Source organism: Centroberyx gerrardi, chromosome 15 (assembly GCF_048128805.1).
Source record: "Centroberyx gerrardi isolate f3 chromosome 15, fCenGer3.hap1.cur.20231027, whole genome shotgun sequence".
In the NCBI taxonomy this organism is placed as follows: Eukaryota; Metazoa; Chordata; class Actinopteri; order Beryciformes; family Berycidae; genus Centroberyx; species Centroberyx gerrardi.
Genome location: NC_136011.1, coordinates 8,849,283 through 8,873,002, shown reverse-complemented (window position 1 = coordinate 8,873,002; position 23,720 = coordinate 8,849,283). Strand labels below are relative to the sequence as shown.

The window sequence follows — 23,720 nt, the reverse complement described above, 5'->3', positions numbered from 1 at the left end:
AAGGGCTGGAGTGGAGGGGGGTGCAGGGCTTTTTGTGAATGGGCCCCTCACCTCTCTTGATACCCCCCCTCCTCCCCATTCAGGCCCCAGCGGGCCCTTTTGTGGAGAGGGGATGGGAACCCAGGAACCTGGCAGCAAGCGGGTGACCTTCTAGCACCTCGCTCTAGCTGCCTCTCCTCTCCCTCCCTTTCTCTTTCTTCACCCTCCTCTTTTATATTCCCCTCCCGCGCTCTCCCTCTCTCTCTCCCCCCCTCCCCGGCCTGGCCTGCTTTGTCTCATGTCTTATTTTTCAGTGCATCTATTTTATTTAAGGCTCCTTTCTCTCTCACTCTCTCTCTTCTTAACTTTTTTTTAAGAAAAGGGAATTCTCCCCCTTCATTTGAGAGGGTGAAAGACAGAGGGGTGGAAGGAAGAGTGAAACAAAGGGGGAGAAGAAAGAGGAGCTGGAATTTAGTTATGGAATAGTGAAGGAAACGGTGGAGGGAAAAGGGAAAATAGGCTTTAGTAAAAGGATGCAATTAAGGAAGGAACTATTGGGGAAAAATAAAGAAACCAAGACATTTACTGTATTTGAGGAAGCTGTATAAATCTTCCAAGTTCTAAATCTTTATTTTACACGCTTTCTCCCTCTTTTCTTCTCCACCTTCTTTTTCTGCTCAAGAGCTCAGTGCCTATAGAGAGAAGGCAGTTGTTTTTGTGTAATGAAATGGGACCAGGAAAAGCTGCCTTTTTTTAGTGTGGCCGTTTACTTCCTCAGTTTGGGCCCTGTTCTAGCCAGGACTGTTAGTACCAAATGTATTCGTTAATGCCCTGATTGATAAACTGTTAATATACTGACTCACCAAAAAAACACAGAAATTAATTGAAGGAGGCATATTATTACATTTTAACTACTCCCCTTCTGATATTTTTTATATTGTAATATCAATAATATATTTTAAATTATTCTTTGCTGCATCTTGCTTAAATTGATTTTAGTTTATCGATTGATTTTAATTTTCTCAATGATGAACACCACCTCTGGATTGAAGTCATTTGCTCTTGTGTCAGTGTCTATGGCTTTGCCTTTAGAGTGCCTGTCTAAAAATCTGTGTGTGTGTATGTGTGTGTCCACCCACAGGGAGCTCGCCTTCACCAGGCAGCTGCAGAAACAGTCCCCCAAGCTGTCCTACTACTACCTGGGCTTTTACATTCACTCCTGCCCCAAGATGCGCTATAAGGTATGTGTTGACTCGCATATAAAATAACCACTGGGTTGATGCGCTTATACAAACCACCTTTAAGTGTAGCTATACAGGCCCTTTGCTCTACCACTGCTGTTTTAGCCCTTAAAATACCTGACCAGTGCAACACCGCTAAATGTGTGCAGTTCTTTTCTTTCTGTGTTACACTTCTGATGATTGTTAATGATTACCAATTTTCAAGGATGTGCAGCAGTACGTCCAATAATGTTGTATTTCTATTCTTTGTTTATCATATCTCACCAAGAGTGGAAGTTTTGCCCCGCTCCCTAAACTGTCAGAATGATATATGACCAGGACTTTGATGTGCGAGCCCAATTCGCGCGAGCCGAATGTTTCCGCCCTATCTGTTTGTTATTTTAATCTCTCGCGCTGAGCCTCACTTCCAGAAAGTCTCTCTGTGTGCATGAGAGGCAGCCAAGCCATCTGCACGTGTCCTGTACTGTACCCTCAGAGTGTGTGGAAGGGGAGACAGTAAAAAATTAAAGTTCCACTGTTTTATGGGCACATCAGGATAGTTTGGCGGTGCGTCAGTCCATTGCGAGAGACACTGAAGGGAAACGGAGACACCTGTGGAAGGTGTTGATCCTGCACACACACTCTTTTATACACGCTCTCTCTCTCCCTCCCTTCCTACCCTGGCTCTCACCTCAGGCCAGTGGCCGCAGTGGCTTATTGGCTTATTCCTCTGATTCCTTTTGCCTTATGTAGGGAGCACGATATTCCTGAGAGGCCTTAACCATCCCAACCCGCCTGCCTATAAGTGCCCCCCCTTTTCCCTGCTACCCTCATGTTATTCTAGGTGCAAGGGCCTCAAAAGGGAGGGAGCAATACTGGCTCTTTTTCTCCCCCTCTTCCTCTGATTTTTCACTCTCACTTTTTCTTAATCTCACATTCACCCTCTCTTTCTCTCTCTCCCACTTTATCTACATATTTTCTTTTCTTTTCCCACTCCTTGCCACACAGATCCTGGCGCCTGCTGTAAGTCCAGAAGCTCAAGAGTTTAGCATTTTACTCCTCATAAGTCTCAAAGCAATGGTGCCTTTTTAGTGGATAGTTGGTGAAATGCTGCAATTATATATCTATTTGTCATTTAGCCATTGTAGCATACTGTACGTGCATTAGTGAACTAATGCTACAGTGTCACTCTACACCCAAAAATAAATTGCTTGGAAAATTCAACTTTTGTGCTCTTTTCAACAATCAGAAGGTAGGCCAGGAATCGCCTGGCAACCTGTTGACAAATGAATTTAGAGGTCCTGTATGCCAATTGGATTCTACAGTATTTCATGACAACATTTCAATAAATGGTCACGCCAGCACTAATGAAGCACCCATGATGGGGGAGTGCTACAGTTGCTTCCACGGGACAGTATATTTCACTGAGGCTCACATACTGTACATACATCAAACTTGTGTAACCTCATCAGAGCCGATAATGTAACATATGCAAGGTAGAGCTCTAAAGAGCTCAGAGGTACACCCTCATGGCTGTGGGATAGAAGCCCCAACGAGAACATGAATGCAACATCATGTCAGTGCTCTCAGCAATTTTAATGGCAAAGCCATCTGATTCTAGTTCTGCTGAAAGCTTACAAACCTAGGGATTTGTGTGTTTGAAAATGCATGTGTGCACACACAGTTGTCAAGCACAGCACAGTGTAGCATGCTGGCTGACTCTTATATATATATATATACACATAGTATATGTGTATATATATATATATATATACACATATATACATATATATATATACATAGATGTGCATATATATCTATATGCACATACGGTATATGCACAGGACACAAAGACACATGGAAAAACTATTAGACCTGAACAGCTGATTCATACGCAGCAAAACCTAGGGGATGGAGGGATGAAAGTGAGGAGGAATGTAAATAGATTACAGTACAGACAGAGAGAGAGAGAGGGAGAAAGAATGGAGGGGCGGGAAAAGCAAGGGAGAGCAGACAAGGCTGCTGAAGACATTAGTGGTTGAGAGAGAGGTCACACTGCAGACAGCTGCTGTAACTCAGCAACATGAGGAGTGTGTGTGACACACACATACAGATACATATGCAACACATACAGAAGTCGATGTACAAGTGCTATACGACACTTGTACCTAGACTCAAATGCGTGCACACACACACTCACACTTGCACACAGTAACCATCTCTCACAGAGACACGCTCACATTCACACCAAACGCTGCTTGAGAATGTATAGCTTTGGGAGCATGGTGAAAGTAAGCAACCTTTCCAAGTCCATTAGTTTTGCCAAGAATTGCCCATTCATCCTTTCTTTCTCTCATTCATCTACTAATTCCTCTATTCCCACATTGATGCTTTCATTTCTCTGTTATTTCATTCAGCTGTTCCCAAAGCTTGTCGCTGTCCATGGGAGACTGATGTCTTGTTGGGGATTATGGCAAACTGCCACAACCTTTTTTTCCCCCCTTTGCATCTTTTTTGGGTTTGCATAGTGCATCGTTCATTTTCTCTGTTTGGGTGTCTGTGTATGGAATGCATTTGGGTGTGTTTGCTCTGTGTGTGTGTCTGTCTGTGTGAGTGTCTGTATGGGTGTGTGTGTATGTGTGTAGAATCCTGATCACACTGTTGTCTGAGAACTCTGTTACCACAGCTCCTAACCCCCCCTGCAGTGGTATTTACCCCCCCACACACCCTCCCACCCCACCCCCACCCCATATCTGTTCTTGTGTGTTTGCCATTGGAGGGTCTTGTTCACAACCTCCTTATTAAGCCTACGTCTTCCTATTTTACCCTTGGGGAGGAACACAGAACGGGGTGAGAAGGTTGCCCAGTTCCCACCTTTGGGCGCACACACTCCCACAGGCACACACCCGCGGTCTCACACACTCTCAACACATGCACAGTGTCTCATTACATGGCCTCATTTGCATATGAGCCCAAGTAGCTCATTAATGCACAGACATACTGTGGAATTGTTCAAGTCCCTACGATGGAGCCCTGGGGAGCCCCTAAACTCCACTGTTGTTGTGTTGGAGGTTCGCTGGTTTCTGGATCTCAGTCCTGCTGCTCGCCTCTTCAAGGACCACAACACCAGCACTTGAACCCTGCTGGACACCTCTCAAGCCCCTCCAACACCTCTTCCTCCCTCCCTCCTTCCCTCCCTCAACCAACCCCTTGCCAGTTCTTCATTCAGGAACTCCCCGTACTCATCTGTCTCTAAATTTCAGTGGAAGCCTAGAACGCCTTGTTCAATACAACATGCTGACTGGAATACTAAAAACAATCTAAAACCAGTTTCCTCTCTGTGGGATTTCAGAGGATTGTTCATACGATCCTCTCAGTCCCCGAGGAACACTAAAACTACATTGTTTAGCTAACTGAGACTCGCAGCATTATGGAAGGCTTTTATGGAGCGCACTATGCTGTGTTCATAGACATACAGCAGAGGTCTTAAAAAGAGTAGTAAGGTAACACTCTTTCTTAAGCCTCTCCCCTGTGCTGTCCTTTTGTCTGTTCTGCATCATCCCCTCCTCCTGCCTGTGTGTCTGTGTGTGTGTGAGTGTGGGATATGGCTGTGTGAGGCTGGAGTGGACTGACTCTATTATCTATGTTTCCATTCTGGGGTATTCTTCAGAAAGTCCTCTCCGCCAAGTCACACCTCAGCGTGTCCAGGGGAACAGCTCCATGTGTGGTGGGTTGAAACCTTCTCACCAGGGCCAAAGCCTGGACATGGGCCTGCAGAGCAGCCCTAAAGGGTCCTGGAAGGCCTGGAGCCCAGCCAGGAGCAGGGGGCTGCCTGGCTAGTGTCAGACCCTCTCCTTTGTTCTCCGAGCTGGGACGGAGTGTCCCACAGAGCCTGGCTGGTTTGGCTGGTGGGTTGAGGGCTAGACGTGACATCCTGCCCCTGGCTCCTGTCCCTGGTCCCTTGGCCCTCCCTGGCCCTCTGATGTTGGCCTGGAGAGAGCAGAAGGTGAAGCTGTTGGAGGCTAAATGAGACCAAAGGTCCTGGCCCTTCTGCCACTCCCCCTCTCTCTCTCACTGCCCCTAAAGGGTAGCTTAAAGTATCTGAATGAACTGCTATCGTGACCTGAGACAGAGTCACTGAGCCTTTGCAACTCAGAACAAAATGCTGTGACTGCTGATATTAGGTTGAAATTACATATGGATCAACCATATGCCTCCATATGCCTCCTTTTCCCAGTTCCAACCCATCACAATTTCAGTGTTAGAGAGTACAGTCTCCCATATGAACCCATCCTCCTGCATCTTAGATATCGTCACCACTAAGTTGCTCAAGGAGGTTTTTTCCACTGTTAGCCCTCTTATTTTACACATTTTTAACAATTCCCTGACCTCTGGTTCTTTTCCAGACAGTTTTAAGCATGCCATAGTTCACCCACTGCTAAAGAAACCTAATTTGGACCCCCTGTCTTTAAGTAACTACAGACCTATCTCCAAATTGTCTTTTTTATCTAAGGTTCTGGAGAAAGTAATTTCATCCCAACTGATATCTTTTATGAATAATAATAGTGTTTTTAACAGTTTCCAGTCTGGTTTTAGAGCACTTCATAATACTGAGACAGCACTTGTTAAGGTTACTAATGACCTACTACTAACTGCAGACAGAGGTGACTGCTCGATTTTAGTTCTTTTAGATTTAAGTGCCGCCTTCGACACAGTTTATCACACTATCCTCTTACATCGCCTGGAGTCCTGGGTTGGCATCAAGGGCTCGGCTCTTAGCTTACTGCTCACATACCTTTCCAACAGAACTTTTTCTGTCGCTCTGGGTAACTCTACTTCCTCGATGGCTCACTTGAGTTGTGGAGTCCCTCAAGGCTCAGTTCTTGGCCCCCTTCTGTTTTCTATATACATGCTGCCTCTTGGCCAGGTTAGTCAAAATCATGACGTGTTCTACCATTTTTATGCTGATGACACTCAGTTATACTTGCCATTAAAACCCACAGATCCTAGCAGCCTAGCTAATCTCATAACTTGCCTCTCTGATATTAAATCCTGGATGTCCCAAAATTTCCTTAAATTTAATGATGATAAGTCTGAGGTCATTCAGCTCAGTCCTCCAAAATCCATCAGCTCTTTTAGTGCTAATCTTGGCGATCTGTCAAATAATATTACGTAGGCTGCTAAGAATCTAGGGGTAATATTTGATGCTAACCTCTGTTTTGATGATCAAGTCAAAAATGTTGTTCAGTCATGTTTCTTCCAGCTCAGGATAATCTCTAAAATTAGGTCATTTTTATCATTTGCTGATCTACAAAAAGTCGTACATGCTTTTATCTATTCTTGGCTCGATTATTGCAATGCACTTTACTCGGGTATCAGCCAGGGCTCCCTGCACCATCTCCAGTTGGTACAAAACGCTGCTGCTCGACTCATTACCGGGACAAGGAGGCATGAGCACATCACCGCTGTGCTCGCCTCCCTACACTGGCTCCCTGTTAGTTCTCGAATTGATTTTAAAATTTTATTGCTTACTTTTAAGGCCTTAAATGGCCTTGCTCCTAAATACATTTCTGATTTATTGACTCGGTATATGCCCTCTCGACCATTAAGATCCACGGATAGAGCCCTGCTGGTTACTCCCAGGTCACAGTTTGTGACAAAGGGCGATCGGGCTTTTGCTATTAGAGCCCCCACTCTATGGAACTCTCTGCCTACCGAACTCAGACACAATAACTCTCTAGCTTCTTTTAAATCTCTTCTTAAAACTTTTCTTTTTGTGAAAGCCTTTGGAAATGTTTGATATATGTTTTTATTTTATACTGTTTCTACTGCTTCTATTTATTTGATCTTATTCATTTTATTGTCTTTACTTCCTCTGTGCTCAAGCCCTTTGGCCTTAGTCTCATTTTATCTGCCTTGTCTGGTTTTATTTTCTTTTGTAAAGCACTTTGTAACATTGTTAATAAAAGTGCTATATAAAGTTTATTATTATTATTATTATAATAACCAAATGTCTTAATAATAATTAATGGATAATAAATCCATGCTTACTAGTTGTATCTTAGGGTTGTCATACAGCATATTTGCTGGTTATTTGGATGGATTGTGATCCAATGTGAACTCTGAAAGAGTACATCTAGTGGTGCAGGGGTGTACTGCAGCCTGCAGAATATGCTCCAGTGGCTGGAGTGGACACATTTCCCGGGGTCTCTCAAGCGAGGGATCCTCTCACAACATGCTTGGGGAAATTCTTGCACCATCAAGAGGTTTTGCAATATATCTGAATGCTAGCGTAGTTTGTAAATTTGCATAGCTGAGGTTTAGATTAGCTCTTCACCTGATCTGCATTGGCATGTGTATCTGTTAAAAACATAAACAAGTGACTTAGCCTGCTCTTCAACAAAGTCCATTTTGTTTTTTCACCCTCTTTCTTCCCTTGTCCATCAATAACTATTTCATCTAGTGCCAGCAGCTCGCAAAATGTACTCACAGTTTCGTTTGCTTTTGTTTTATAATTTTCCACTCTTTTTATTTTGGACAGACAGAGAGCTAAAAGAACCATGCCACGTTGTAGTAATTTTCCATTTCTTTGCAGAGGTGTGTGTGTGTGTGTGCGTGTGTGTATGTTAAGGTTATTTTTAAGTATTGAATAAGCATACTTTGATGATAATAAATGAAGCGGTCGCCCACTTGGCTTTAATAGCCTGCAGTACCTGGTCTTAACAGATCAAGTACTTGTTTTCAAGTGAACGCATGCATGCGCACACTTGCGCACACACACACACACACACACACACACACACACACACACACACACACACACTCTCAGAATACCCAGTTGTACCCAGTTGGTGAGGGAGTGAGAGGGTTACATAAAGTGGCTCTTACTCTTGTTATTATTGTTCGCAGTGAAAGAATGTCTCGAGCTGAGCCCAGGAAACCATTAAATTTTCCACAGAGAGGAAGAAAGCAGGAGTGAGCAAAATGAGTGAAAGGAGGAGGAAGAGGACAGATGGAGAGCAAAAAAGGAGTGACAAAATGTGTGCCAAATGAGAAAAGGAGGCAAGATGAAAAGGATTATTCGTTTCCCGGCGGTACTTCACTGACTTTTAAGGAGCCCTTTCGCAGCAGCTGCACCTCCGTTTCCATTCAATCCGACTCCTCCTTGCGCACAAACAACAAACACAGTCAGAGAGCCGGTCATCTCTCTAGCAACAACCAGCAGTTCTCCACATGGGCCAAAGCTTTTAAGTTCAACAGACCTGAACTTAATTCATCTAGGTCTCAGCCAGTGTGTGGAGGAATATGTAAAGATGCTACTGATGAAAGAATCTGATGTCGGTTGGAATCATTTGCTGCTATGCTAATGTTTGCCTTAATCAGTGTGAGCCCCGAGGGCTTCTCTGTCACCTGCACCATGAGCTTAGTTCCCATGACATCAATTAGACATGACAAAGTGCCTCCCAGCACCGGCACATCCATCGGACCTCATTTCCTCAGGACACACATACACACACACACCTGCACGCAAACAAATGAATGGGAATCTGTGTCTTGTTACCCCGTTTTCTACCCTTAATCCTCTATGTCACACACTTGAGAGGTGATTTTCCAAAGATGAATGGTGATAGCGACTATAGGCTTCTTATACCCTTCAGTCCTTTTCTAATTTCTTCTCTCTTTGTCTGTCTCTGTCTACCTCTTTCTCAGTGTATTTCAGTTCTGATCAATTGGGATGAAAGGAGAAACAATACCCATGTTGTATGTTAATGGTAATTAATCTCTGTCAATCCCTCCCTCCCTCTCGCTATCTCTCTCCCTCTCTCTGTAAATCTCCAAGTATGCAGTTGCAGGTTGTGACATGCTAAGAGCTTAGAGCCACAGCTATCAGGACTCTGCATGCATGTTATTTTCACTCGGGGGGCCCCATTCATATGTTATGTGTACGTGTGTGACCTCACATTCTACGTGTCACTTGGATATACATCTGTGCAGATTAAGAGTGACAGTGAGTGAGTTTGAGGCATCTAGGGGTGAGTCACTCCCAGAGGGGGGCCCATCCCTAACCATGGTACAGTACACAGCTTTGGCTTTGTAGCGATATTGGATTTGTTCATGTGGGTACAGAGTTCTTTATTTTATGATTATTTATATATATATATGCATATAGCTTTGGATATGGCCCACATGGTGTAGTCTTCATGTCTTCTTATTGTTTAGAACACTGCAGCTATTAGCATAAACTTTTTAACCTCTGCCCACCCATTGATAGACTTTGCTGAGTTGTATTCTCTATTGTAGCAGTGAAAAGGTTTACTGTCAACAGCAATGTTTGTGTAGAACTGTAGGTTTACGCTTCACAGATCCTACAGGTCCAGGCACAGTGAAGCCACCCCTTTTCTCTTTCTTTCACTCTTTTTTTCCGTTCTTCTCAGCAACTGTACAGGAAACCAGCCACCATGCTGGTTAGGATGAAAGATTGATAGAGAGGGAGGGGGGAGTGATGAATAAGCTTTGAACCAAATAGGATGATTTCATTTAGAAACATAAACCGCAGCCACACTTTTTGTGCATTTAGTTTAATGTTATTGCTTGGCTAGCAAGCAGAGGAGTGATATGTATTTTTGCAGCGGGGAGGATCTTATTTCTCCGATTGTCATATCTGCATTCTTGGATGCACTGAGTCATGATGGCGAAAATGGAGGTGGTATAAAATTACTGTGGTGAGAACAGTGTTTCATGTCGAGACTGGTGGGCTCTCACATTTTTACCATCATACTTTTTGCTTCTTTACCTCTCGCTTTCTTTTTGCCCCTTAGTGGTCTTTTCCTGAGATGAAGCAATATTCAATTTCAGACTAATGTATTCCTCTTGTATGCCAGTAGCGTAGCCTTCTCACAGTCCTCTTGTTAGAAAACCTGTGCCCATCAAAATAAGATCAAACCAGACCAGGCCCATTTTCACCCTCTCTGTGAAGTTTATAGGCTAAAACATACCACTTTTCCCTGCCTTCCAGCCCTCTCCCCTCCCCCTCCTTAAATTGGAGCCTTTCTGACAGAAAGAGCGTTGTTTGATTTAGCTCGACGGGAGACCACCAACAGTGCACCTCTCAGCAGAAACATTTGTTTAAAGTTTTTGATAATTTCACCTCTCTTTTATGCCTCATCATCTCTTTTTTTTTTCTCCTGTCCTGCCACGGTTGTGTTTTTAACAAATCATTGACAGGCTACGGCACAGTGTGGGGGCAGCCTCTGCTTGGCACCCCCTAGGAGGAGCGCTGACAGGGTGAGGGGCGGGGGGGGGCAAAGTTCATGGGGTCGGGTCAGACCATTCAGTCTTACTGGGGGTGGAAGGACAGGGAGTGGGGGGGGGGGCAGCTGGCAGGAGGGGAGAAGTGAGGGGGAGGTGTGAAGGTCACGGGGGCGAAAGTGAGAGTTTGGAGGTGGTGTCACGCTGAGCACATCCAGAGCCCTCTAGCTGCCAGCCTGAGGTGTTTGCCTTGCCATTAACTTCACCACTATTTATTTTCAAACCTGCTGCAGCTGCGCCGCTTTGTCTGAAACGGCTGGTCTGTTTTTGGCAAGGAAAAGCTACCAGATCGTCGATAAGCACTAACGGGCAGAGTGAGTCGGCCTCATAAATGCAGTTAGACAGTCATTCGGAGCGGGTGGAGGGCTGGGCTTTGGTCTTCTAGTTAGATGCTTGAGGTGGGGTTTTAAGACTGAGATTAGGGGCTGGGGCTGTGACTGTAAGTCTGTAAGCTGTGGTCTGTGTCAGGGAGGCGTAGCAGCTCGCCTACCCATAAAGACCAGAGGAGATGAAGAGATAAAAGTGCCCGGGCCGCGAGCTGATGCCCATAAAAGCGCTGCCCTTGGTTCTTGGGGCTCCGTTGAAACGCGATCCTGTAAAAATATTTTCTCCTCATTAACCTGTCATCCTTGGAGCCGTGACGCATAGCCGGGCGAGGGAGGGCCGGGACAGAGTGGGGTGGGGGATTGTAGGGTGGGGGATTGTAGGGTGGGGGGTTGTGGGGGTTGTCTAGGGGCCCAGGGGGGAGAGTTACCAGCCTGGATGCTTTATTTATTTGAAGGTCGTCCTGTGGTAATGTGTTGAGTGGGGTGAAAAGGCCTTGGCGGGCCCCAAGTGTTTAAACAGCGGCGGTTAGTGTAAATCTCCCCAAACGCAGACCCCAGACGTGTTCAGGGCACACACACACACACAGACCCACACGCATACACACACAAAACTCACATGTACATATTGTCACAGGCAGTGGTGAAAGTGTGTCTGTGTGTGTTTGCACGCATGTAGGCGCAGTATTCTGAGTCAGAGAACGACACAGAGTTTGTTTGGACGTGTCTTTCATTGGTGCCGTCCCTCACTCCAGCCGGCCCGGTTCTCAGTGCGAGCGCTATTTGTCTAGCTGCGTATGTGTGTTTGTGTGAGCTGCACTGTTTACATGTGTCCGTCAGCAACGGCAGGCCCCCCAGCCTTGTCCTCTTGTCTGGGGAGAATGTGTGCGTTTCAAAAGTCCTAGAAGGATAGAGGGGACGTATTGTGAGAGATGTATGTTTGAGAGAGAGTAGGGATGTAGGGATCAGGGCCTGTGTTTATTGGTCTTTGACTAGGACTGGCTGAATGTGACCCTGGGTCAGAGTGCCGGCCTGGGCCAGCCTAGGTTAGGTCTGCCTGGGTCTGGGTCACACTAGGCCTCTTTGTATCCCCTCCCAGTTCAGGCTTGTCCTGGTTCAACACCAGCTGAAGAATGTACTGCAAAGACGTAACGCGGCGACCGTATTTGTCTGTTTGGGTCAAATGTCCATGTCTTTCTGAGAGTGCTTGACCAGTGTGTAATCCTGACATATCCTATTCACTATTGTGTCCATGGCCAACTGCCTATATTATACAACAGGCTCCTTTTTGTATTGCCCAATATTTGTAGATAATATATCTTTTGCAAGAGACAAACATATAGACGACCAGTCTGTTCATAGCAGCAGCTAGCATTGGTGACCTCATCCTGTTCTGTGGCCACCCCTCCCATCACTCTATTGGAGCCACTCTGTCTCGCATTGAAGTAGGTGTTCAGTTGACCAACAGATTACTATATAACTTAGTGCTCTTTCCTGTAGAGATTTCAGCTGTACTGATACTGTTATCAAAAATAGGCCCATTGAGACTGCAGTTGGAAATTCTGCACAGTGTCTGACTTAAACACACACACACACACACACACACACAGGGATACCTGGACTAGGGGGAGGGTGGATGAAAACTCAATAGGAGATATGAGCAGGAAATCAGCAGCAGATGTTGGTGTAAAGTAAGGCGGTGGAGCCAGGGAAGCCCTCTCACTAAGACACATGGACACCCAATCCACCTCCTCTCTCCTGGTCTTCACTGCTCCAAGTAGGGAGAAGGATCACTTTGAACTGTGACACTGCTCTACACCCCAATCACGCAGAGATTCAGACCCAAATTGCTCTTCAGGAGAACCCAGTGAGATGTACTAGTGCCTTATAGTAGCATGTTGATGCATTCTATAATAATAATGATAATTTTAATAATAAAAGTAAACATTATACTCATAAATTAATTACTACAAACAAAAACAAGAAGACAGCACAAGGTAAAGGACATGAATAGAGGGTAAAAACAATTTAATAGTAAGAATAATATGATAAAAGACACTAAATAAAAGAAAATCTGTAAAAATAAGTTTTAAGAAGTGATTTAAAGTGATACTGATTCTGCTGGCCTAAGCTCCTCAGACAGGAGCCAAAAGCTTTAGTCCTGAAGTGGTAATCCATGAATTTCTGTAGGTGGCGCTCTGTTCTTTGTCTGTTCAGCCATGCTGGCTATTACTGCTCATGCTAACTACCCAGTTCTTCTTCTATTCATTCCAAACAAACGCTGTTGCTGCTGCCGGAAACTTAAAAGCATCACTTGCTGTGTGTCAGAAGATGTTTCCCTGGAAAGACCTAGCTGACACCGGATATTTAGAACAAAAGCTTTCATGAGCTGGGTATAGGTTGAATCACCATTGCGTTATACCAATGGCAATAGCGTGTAGCAAAACACACATTTATTTACACAGAAATGACACGGATCCTAACTTTAAGCCTAGACTTTGGAGCAGTCAGAAGCACTGCATTTAGTATTTTGAACAAGATGGAGATGTGAAATAGACTTTTGGTTGATGGGCTCTTGGTTGATGAAAGTTGTCTCCACTCTGCACATACTGCTACGTGTCTGCTCTCTAGTCCTCCTCAAACAGGCAGGGAAGAAGAAAAGAAGCAGAAGGCAATAGCGGTGTAGGTTTTCACGAGGATTCCTTGGCCGCAGTGAAGCACACAATTTATGTGTCTGATTAATTGCTTTTCAAATAAATCACAGGTATGGGCCCGGGGCGTTGCTCCTATCCCGAGGTGTGTGAGAAAGCGAGATAGAATTGGGGGAAAGGGTGCACAACGGGGTAGAGAAATAAGGTGACAGTTATGTGTTTGTCTTCGAGTTGGTGATAAAGTGACAGCAGGGCCCCAGCTATCTCTGTTTGTCTATAGTCTGTGTGCGTCCCGAAAAGAGTGAGTGATTCTGTGTCACCCAAGGGCTCAGAGTGATGACAGATTTGTAAAGTATTGTGTAACTGCATGTTAAGCACTGTGGAAGTATGTGTTTATTTGCTTCTCATGATTGGGGTTGTGTAATTGTTTACACTGGGCAATTGTTATTCAAATGAGATTGTGTAATTTTCTTCTCTGTCTCTGCCTCTGTCTCGTTAAAGTTCAATTCATTGGGCAACCTGCACTGTGGAAGATTGCTTTGCCATAAAACAATGACCTCTACACACTCATTAACAAACCCAGGGCAAAACAATAGATTTAAATCACTGAGTGCATCCTGTCAGCTCCACAGCCCTATTGTGAATGTACAGTTTCCATTCTGCTGAGGTTTCCCCTTCTTTGTGGCTTTGATTGAATGCAGCTCTTCATTTCTCCCCTCATCTGTCAGTCCTCCTACTGTCTCCATCTCACTCTCTGTCTACTTATCTCCCTCCTATTTCTGTCTTTTTCTGTCCATGGTTGCCAGGTCCTCCCTCTTCATCCCCCACTTTCAACCTCCTCTCAGCGCTGGGCCCCTTCGTCCTGGCACTCCGTCTGCTCCTATCACTTCCATCAGCTCGCCTCGGCCCATGTCTCTGTGACGTTAAATACCATCCCTGCACTCATCTGCATCCTTCCCTCCCCGTCTCTCTCTCCCTTTATTCCCCCACTCCCTCTCGTTCCTCACACTTCTGATGGCAGCCAAGTCTGGCTGCTGAAGTTTGTCAATGTTTCCTTCTTTCTCCACTCATTCGCTCGTTCTCCATCTCTCTTTGTCTCTCTAAACGAGCCTTTCAGAGGTCGTCAGTCGTCGGCATCACCTCCATATCTGTCTGAACGCGTGAGCGTGGCAAGGAGGGAGGGAAGGAGGGATGGTGATGGATTGGTTTGTGTGGGAAGCTTTGAGTGTTTAGAAAGGGAGGAGGAGAGCCACTGAAGAAAGGAGGAAAAAGATTTTCCCTGTGTGAAGAGCCTCGCCCTGGCTATCTGTTGTGAGCGGGTGGGTAGCCCTGAAACACGGTGGACACTATCTAGACTGGACAGACTCATACACACACACACACACACACACACACACACACACACACACACACACACACACACACAGCCCCTTATCACCAGGCTTCCTGTCCATGCACATATACTCACACTATCACTTCCTGCGCCCTCATTACACCCCTTGCTGAGCTAGCAGCCACTCGACAACATTGATTTATAGGAATAGGCCATTTCACTTCCAGCCATTAGACATGCAGTTACACTCTGCACTCCTCTTTCAAGGTTCCAAGTTCCAGGAAACGATTACTGGTCTCTCTGTTGGTATGAGCAACTGTTAGATAAATGAAGAGACAGATAATGCGAGCGAGCTGACGCAAAAACAGAAAACATGGCTGCAGGAGTCGTCGTGAATTACAGAGCCTTCAAGCCAACTCGGGGAGGGAAAAAAACGAAATATGGAGAGGGAGGATAAAGAAAGACAGAGTAAAGAGAGAGTTTGCGGTGGTGAGCTCAGTCTTCCCTTTCAGTCCAATAAGGAGAAGCAGCAGACGGATAGATAGTGGCCAACCAGGCTCTTCTTTTCCTCCTCTCTCTCTCTCTCTCTGTTCTTTCCTCTCTCCTCGCTCCAGACCACTAATAGCCGTGTCCTCTCATATTTGGTTGTATTCCTCCCTTCTCCCCATGCCTCCTTCCTTTCAGGGGGAGAATTGAGGAATTGTGCCTGTGCCATGACCTGCCTATGTCTCTCATTGTGGTTATATAGGCTTCTCGCTCTGTCAGAGTCGAACATTTTATAGTAAAGGAGTTGGATCTGTCATTCTGGACTGCACTTTAAACCAGGATATAAAAATATAGGCCTTCAAGAATCCAGAGTCCACTTCATACGCAAAATACACACTTATACAAGGTCTAGGCACACACACAGAAACACGACTGGTTCTCATCATGGTATAACAGCTTAACCAGAAGCCTGTGCTTGCATGTTCTCATTCTTATTCTGTCTCTCTCACTCTCTCTTTCTCTCCAGAGTGTAACCAAAGGCTAGCCACTCCATCTACACCTCTATTCTACCTCTATTCCTCTATCCCTCCCTTCTTCCCTCCGCCCTGTGTCCCCTCACGCATCCGGGGTGATTTGAGGTGCAGTGTCAGGGTAAAGGTGCCTATAATGGGAAGGATGTGTGTGTGTGTGCGTGTGTGTGTGTGTGTGTGTGCTGCAGAGCAGGTGTGTGTGTGTTCAGCAGATGGAGGTGTGTCCCACTGTGGTGTTGAAGGAATCTATAGAGTTGAGGTGGAGTGTGAGAGTGTGGAGCTGACTGTGCTGACAGTTGGAGAATGCTATGGGTTGTAGGGACATGGAGGGTGTGTGTGTGTCCGTTGCAACTACAGATGCGTAGCATTCTCTTGCTACCCATCTGTTAGCAATAGCACTTAGAGCGCACTAGTATGTTTTGCACTACTCTCAATTGGTTTTTACGTATAGCCTGCACCCCGGCCCGATGACCCTGCTGCACACTTTTTCCATGACCGTATGAATTGAGTGTTACATTTGCCTTGTTTGGGGAGGGGGGGGGGGGGGGGGGGGGGTCTAGAGGAGTACAAGGCAGGAGGACCCCACCCTGAGGGCAAAACCTGTCTGTCATTCACCCCACCCTTATGCCCCCACCCCACCCACCCACACACACACACACACACACACACACACACACACACACACATACACATAATTTCTTCTGTTTTTCATTTTTCAGAGCCGTAAAGCAGACTAGTCCATTCTCACGTCGTCCTATCCTGCTTGTGAAAACAGGCTGCATATTTTCCATATAGGCCCACTGACAGATGGGCCTATATGCCCGTATAGCAACAGCATTTTCCAGGGATGGGATTTTCTTTTCTTTTTTTTTCTTTCAGGATTCGGGGGTTCTTTTTGGGGCATACAGCTCACATTCAATAGGAAATCCCTGTTGTCTGCCCTCTTTCTTGATTATTTTGTGTTCCTCATCACATCGCTGGCTTTTTCTTTTTGTTTTGAATATCATCACCCAGCACACTGTGACCTCGATTGTGTATGAGAGTGTGTTTATGAAATGGTAAAGATATCTTTGTCCTTCAGTTTAATGTCATATAACTATAAATATAGCGTGTGTGTGTGTTGAGAAGGCGCAGCAGGCCTGTTGGAGGCGCCTGCTTGTTTACAGAGCTATCTCGGCAGTTTGTGTTTGTTTGGAGCCATGTGATAGAACACAGGTCTCTGATAATGGAGTCTCTCTCTCTCCCCCTTCTCTTCTCTCTGTTCATTCTGCTCCTCACCCATTTTTTTTTTCTGCTCTGCAGCTGTTTTTGTTAAGCTTGGTTTACTTTCCATCCAAAATGTTGAGTCAAATACAGACTTGTACCCCTTTCCCAAACACAACCAGGGAATATTATGGTATGCTGATTCTGTGTTTACATTTTCCGTTCAACATAGCGAACAACACAGAGGAACATGGGTTAAGCAATGAACTTTCACACCAGGAGGAGCAGAGTTTGATCTGGGTCTCAACCCAGATCTTGACCAGGGAAGCTTTGCGGGGTTGATTTACACCAGTCGACTCTTTCACACTGGCGGCTGACTAGTCTGTGAAAGTATAACTCTTTCTTTCTTTCTCCCTCCCTCCCTAGGGGCAATACCAGCCTTCAGACCTCCTGTGCCCAGAAACCTATGTCTGGGTGCCTATAGAGCGATGCATACCCGACTTGGAGAATGCCCGCTATGCTCGTTTCAACCAGGACCCTGATGCAGGTACAACTATGCAACACCACACTCCACTATTATTATTAGCATAAGGCATTTAATATCTGAAATTTTTTCCATATTCAGGACCCATTCTGTTCCATTGATTTCATTTCCACCGCTAACATACTGACCTGCCTTTGTCAGTTAGATCTTGGATCTCCCTATTCCGCCTACAGGCTGTTCTGGATGAACCCAGGAACCCTGTGTTACGATCTGATCTGGTTCCGCTGTGGTGCTGTGTCGAAATCTCTGGGCTTGCTACAAGATAGCGTGCGGTCACTGAACCGGGGTCAGCAGAGTGCCGGCAGCTCTGATCGTACCCTCTTCTCTCTCTCCTCATGCTCTTTCAGTGTGGTCAGAGCGGAGCTAGCGCTGTCATTATGAAAGGGCCATGTTGTCATTAGATGAATAATGATATCAGTGGTAATAGACCACATGCAGAAGTTAGACTGGCAGACGCCCGCCGCCTGGACCAAAGGGAAGGGAGGGAGAAAGTGGAGAGAAGGGGGAGGAGGGAGACTTTGAGAGAGTTAAAAAGTGAGGGGTTGACTGTGCATAGCTGCAGAGAGAGTGATAGCTTTTTTTGCTCTGTCTCCCTATTTGTTAATCTCTGTACCTCCTCTCTCCCCTAACTCTGCTCTGTTGACTCTGCAGTTCTCTGCTGTGCTCTGGATGGCTTAGGGGAATCTGCAGTAAAACTCCAACACCTCCTACCTAAACCAAACTGAAAGCACTTGCATCATACGACTGAGTGCTAGCAGGGAGATATAGGGAAGAGATGACAGGAGTTTGTGAGTGTGAGTGCATAGTAGGGCTGGGCAGTATACAGAAAATGTAAGAATCTTTTACCAACCTAGTTTTCCACATCTGTATGTTCAGTAAATGCATTCCTCACATGCAGTGTAGTTTGTGTGTTTCTTTAATTTAAAGCTGCTACCAGTAGAATGTGAAACTTGATGGATTTGGCAATCCCTCAGGAGCCAAACTTCAGGTCAGTCAGTCTGCAAGTAAGTTCTGCAAGTACGGTGGCTGATCTGTGTGTGACAACTAGATTGAGCTAGCAAAGCAGCTTTTTTTGCGTAATGTGTGGAATGTATTAAGTTTGCAAAATGCTAAGAAAGCGACACTCTCTCACCTTGTATTGACTGATGCCCACTCGTCCATTGTTTGTATTGCAATGTGTTTGCAGCTGTGGTGGCTAATGGCTAATAATATTTTTTTCCGGTGATTTTAGCTACAACTAGATTAAGTTAGCAAAGCAGTTTTACATAACAGCTGTGTTATGCTTGTCCAGTGCAACAACGCTAATGGCCATAACACTAATGGAGAATGCAATACTAGTGCACCAAGGTAAAAAACATAAACAAATTATTGTTTCATTTATCATTAACGAGGTAAACGTGACAAAATATCATGATATGGATTTCAGGTCATATCGCCCAGCCCTAGTGTACAGTGTGTGTGTTTTAGCACGCGCGCCTGTGTATGCATGATTCTAAACGTGCATATATGTGTGCCAGAGTATTGTGAGTACTTGTAACCTGAGTGGTTGACAGTACAGGGGGCCAGCCATCCCCTGTTTACACTTCCCCATTAATCCGCATCACCAGACAGGCACAATGGACAGGAAAGCTGGAGATGTGTGTGTGATGGAGGGAACGGACGGAAGAGTGTGTGTCAGCACCGGACCTCTGAGTTTCAAACGGGAAAGATCCACTGATAGACAGTAAGGAGGAGTAAGGGACGTGAGAAGACAAGAATTTGAGATGCCTAAATAGATAAGAGTGGAGCTAAGTGTCAGGGAGAAGGGGGAGGATTGGTAGATGGAGGGTGAGAGAGGGAGTAATAGGAGAAGAATAGACGGGGGGAGAGGGAGGGGAACGTGTTGTGACATAAATAATTTTATAGCGATGGGAAGTGAAGGGGAGGGAGGCTGGTACCGTATGCTGGCACTGGAAAAGAGAGAGGTACAAGGAGGGGAGGTGGAGAAGGAAAGAGGGAGATATATATGTGCAGAGAGCCAGAGACAGACAGTGCTCTATTATTCTGTCAGAGTGAGGTCATATTTGGACTTGGTGCCATGCAGGGAGGTAAAAACCAACACAGGCACACACACACACACACACACACCCTGGGGAGCTGAACTGCTAAGGAAAAACCTCCTCTGCCACTTACGCCTCTTTCCTCCGTCCCCTCTTTCACTTTTCGGGGGCTGTCAGATGATGTGATGGGGACTGACTGTACCATCTCGAAACTGAGACGATCCGAGAAACTAATAACTCTTAGATTGTAGACCTTTTTCAATTTCTAGGCCAGCTTTTGCAGTTGATTCATGCGGTGGTGAAAGCACCACGCCCAGGAGAAGCGAGGGTATTTAAAGGACAATTAGTAGGGTGGTCATTTACAACATGGCCATTAACAGCTTAGGCAGTGGTAGGTCTGACCTTTTCCTGTCAATCACAGCTCTAATCCCTGCGTAGGCACAAATTACTGAGGACAAAGTGGTGGTGTCAGAGTTGTGAATTTTTGACTGTGGTTAGAGTGTGTGTGTGTGTGCATGTGTGAGTCTACGTGTGTTTTGTGTGTCTTGCGGTGCCTCCATTCCTGTGTGGACTGTTGATCTTGGACAGGACCGGACATTATTTCAGGCCTGGCTTTCTGTGTTGAAACGCAGTGCCAGTACATTTCAGCGCTAGCTAGCTCGATCGTTAGCTCCCAAGGCCGTAGCCAAGTTGTGGGGTTGGACTGCGGCTACAGTTGGTCCCTGCCAGACTAGCGGCGGCGGCGGTGGCGGTGGTGGTGGGGAGGTTGTTGTCTTCTCCAGAAATACACACAGCAGTCGGTCAGTCACCAGGTCAGCTCGCTCTGTCACCGCCAGGATAGCAGCATGGCACACTGTTGAGGCTTGTGGCCCAGCCCTAATTGGCAGGTTGTCAACGTGTGGCTTGTTTTAGGCCTAAATTGGGACATGTTCCTCTCCGTTTTTGAATTAGCATAGGACACTAACACTACGGTGGAAGTCCTGTGCCCAGCGGAGTTCCTGCTATGTATCTTTTAGGGAGTAACTAACTATTACAGTCACTGCTGGATACCCAGTGTTTCCTTTCTAGTCATTTAACTGGACTGGACTGCCACAGATGGAAATTTGAAAAATGTAAATATAATGAAAATACACTACGCCCCAAAAATAACAATTACAGCACAGTTGTCCATATACAGTTGTCCACATAAATATCAATTTTTGCACTGCAACACCTACTGGAATGAATCCTGGAATTGGCCCAGCAGTCTCAGAACCAAAGTTACCTCCACCCCCAAATCACAACAAATTCTACACACAATGCTGTTTAAGACACCCCAGGTTTCACCAATATCTGTTGCCCATTCATTCCAACCCAGGCCTGTTGTAAAGGCCTGCCTAGAGGTCCTAGTGTCACCCTGGGTGAGAGAGAAGAGGGATGCTGGGTGTTAGTTCAAATTGTCAGGGTGACCGGGTTACTGACTGTGCTAATGAAGTGTGTGAAGAGTGCTAATCTAAAGTTTACACAACCCTGTCTAAAGCAGGCTCACATTGATTGCATGCCTGTTGCTGACACATCTAGGGCCTCTTTGTAGCCTCACACAAATATTCATACAGTACACACACACATTCTGCACAGCACATATGTACTGTCTCACACACACACTCACACACTTGGTCATAATCAGTGTTTGCCTGACAGAGAAGTAGGGGCATTGCCCTCTCAGCAGGATAAACACTTGTAAAAGTGTGTGACACGAGTAGTCACCCCCCGAGCCTTAAGTGCCTCCAACAGGCGCCAACCCATACACACAAACTTACACACACCCATACACATACACGCACTACGCTAAGTTGCGTTCAGTAAAACATCATCATATAATATCTCTAATTCTGCTCATTCTCTCTCTCTCTCTCTCTCTCCCCTCACACACACACACACAATCAATCACACACACTCCCCATTGTGCTGAGGTACTGCAGTCTATCTGTGCTTTAAAGGCTGCTGCTTACTGAAAGTGTGTGTGTGTGTGTGTGTGTGTGTGTGTGTGTGTGTGTGTGTGTGTGTGTGTGTGTGTGTGTGTGTGTGTGTGTGTGTGTGTGTGTGTGTGTGTGTGTTGGTGTTTGTGCATGTGTGGCTAGTGCAGCCAGGCTAAGTGGTGCCAAGACATTAGGTGGTGGAAAGAGGCAACAAAGGAGAGAAGGCCCCTCTATCTTTACAAGCCCCGGTCTGACAGCACCCACCCGTTACCCCCAGCCCCCTGCCTTCCCCTCCATATGTCTACCTTTACATGCCTGGCTTTTATACACTTTCTTTCTTCTTATCAGTGTGTCTGTCTCTGTAAACCCTGCTAGCAGAGGTACTTCACCCTGCTCCTCACCAAGCTCTCAGCTCCTTAGCCTGGCTCTCTAATGTTCCCTTGCAGAGTGGAGGGGAGAGGGCCATCACTCCTCTCTCAAATCCCTTTGTCAGAGTGCAGGAGACAGGAGGAGGATGGAAGTGGTTAGCTGGGATTTCTTTTAAACAAAAGACATGTTGTTTTCGACTGTATCTGTTGCTCTTTGACCGCTGCAGAAGTACCTTTCCTTCATTTCAGTAATAATAATGTGATGATTTATAGATTCCCCGTAGGGAAAGTTTCTTTTCGCTTGCCCCAGTCCAGTAGGAGGTCAAAGCGCGTGGTCGGCTACAGAACTGAAGTTGGTAGGGATTCAGTGTCTTGCTCAAGGCCACTTCAGCAGGGCGGATGCTTGCTGACCCAGGCGCTTGAACCCGGGTCAAAAGAATGATCTCCTTACTCACTACACCACCATGTTGCCCTTTTGCTTTTCATGCTTAAGTCCTCTTTTGGCTTTGCAACATTGGGTCATAGGAAGCGGCCTTATCCAAGGGCTAACCCTATGGCCTGCCATTGACCAGTGTCCGGTGTTAAGAAAGCGTTTGGAAAGCTGGAGATGGATGGGAAGAGAGAGAGGAGCGTGGCGGGGTGTCAAGGCCCCTCGCTTCGGCCCTGACCCTCTCACTCCCGGACCGACCCTCACCACTCCTCTTCCCCCCGACCCTTGAACCTTGACCCCGAAGGGCTACGACCTCGGAGCGGCGTGTCACTGGACGTCCGGTGGGCCTGACGGGAAGAAGGTCTGGAGCCACTCAAAACGAAGAGGGAGGAATGGACGGGTGGATGGAGGGAGTGAGGAAGAAAAGGGAAAGGGGTAAATGAGTGTTTATGTGAGGAGCGGATGTTTGGATTGTCCTGAGTAAGAGAGAGAGATAGGGCCTTGTGCCTCCTCTCCGAGCTCTGCTCAGCGTTACTGTAGAGGTTAATAGACCATCTAAAAGCCCCAAGCTGCTATCCACTTTCGTTTGTAACATGTTCACTACTTAATATGCCTCTTCACAGGGAGACAGTAGGGCCTTAGACCACTGTCACACACATTGGAGTGGACAAGTGTAACTTTGCGTAACTGTGGTCTGTCACACTGTGATAAAGAACATGAATCATTCAGGAAGCATAGAATAGCTTCTCTGTCATCCCATCAGGACACACTAATACTTTACGGACCAAAATTAGGATCATGTGGAAATTACATAACATGTTTACATCTTCTGAAGCCCATTTCCCCACATGGCTGAGGTTTAACATATTGCTGATTTTCCTCATTTGAAAGTTTATACTCCTGTAACGCATCCTCCAATTTTGTGACTCAGCATTTTTAGAGGAGGGGAAAACACCAAGGCTGGGGCATTACCGAGCAGGGGAATTAAGCTAATAAATAAAACATGACGCCATACTGTGGATTGAAAATCTCAGTTGAAATATGAAAATATCTTTTATAGAGGCGGGGAGCGTGGGAACTCAGGAGCCTCAGGGCTTCATCCAAACTTACTCTCTCTGTATACCCAGCGGAAATGACAAAAAGTTTCAGATTTGAAAAATAAAGACTGAACGAAGGAACTGGCAAGATTGAGTCCTTAGTGGCTATGTGCACGCATCTCTTCATTTCTCTGCCTTGCTTTTCTGGTACCATCATTGTGCGAGTCAGAGGCCACAGTGGTACATGAATAGCCTGGATGCAGCCCCACGAATCACTCATTATCATTGTCACTCTTATTTGCTCAATAAC

The 23,720-nt window shown here is 45.9% G+C and overlaps 1 protein-coding gene across 3 annotated transcripts in view; it reads left to right on the top strand.

Annotated features, from left to right (window-relative positions):
* The window catches only part of ate1 (arginyltransferase 1), a 63,296-nt gene that overhangs the window by 36,916 nt on the left and 2,660 nt on the right, over nt 1-23,720 (top strand). For all 3 annotated transcript variants that reach the window (XM_071922593.2, XM_071922592.2, XM_071922591.2), the window contains 2 exons: nt 1,121-1,220; nt 17,461-17,581. In XM_071922593.2, the coding sequence (XP_071778694.1) occupies nt 1,121-1,220; nt 17,461-17,581 (221 nt within the window). The remainder of the gene's footprint in view (nt 1-1,120; nt 1,221-17,460; nt 17,582-23,720) is intronic.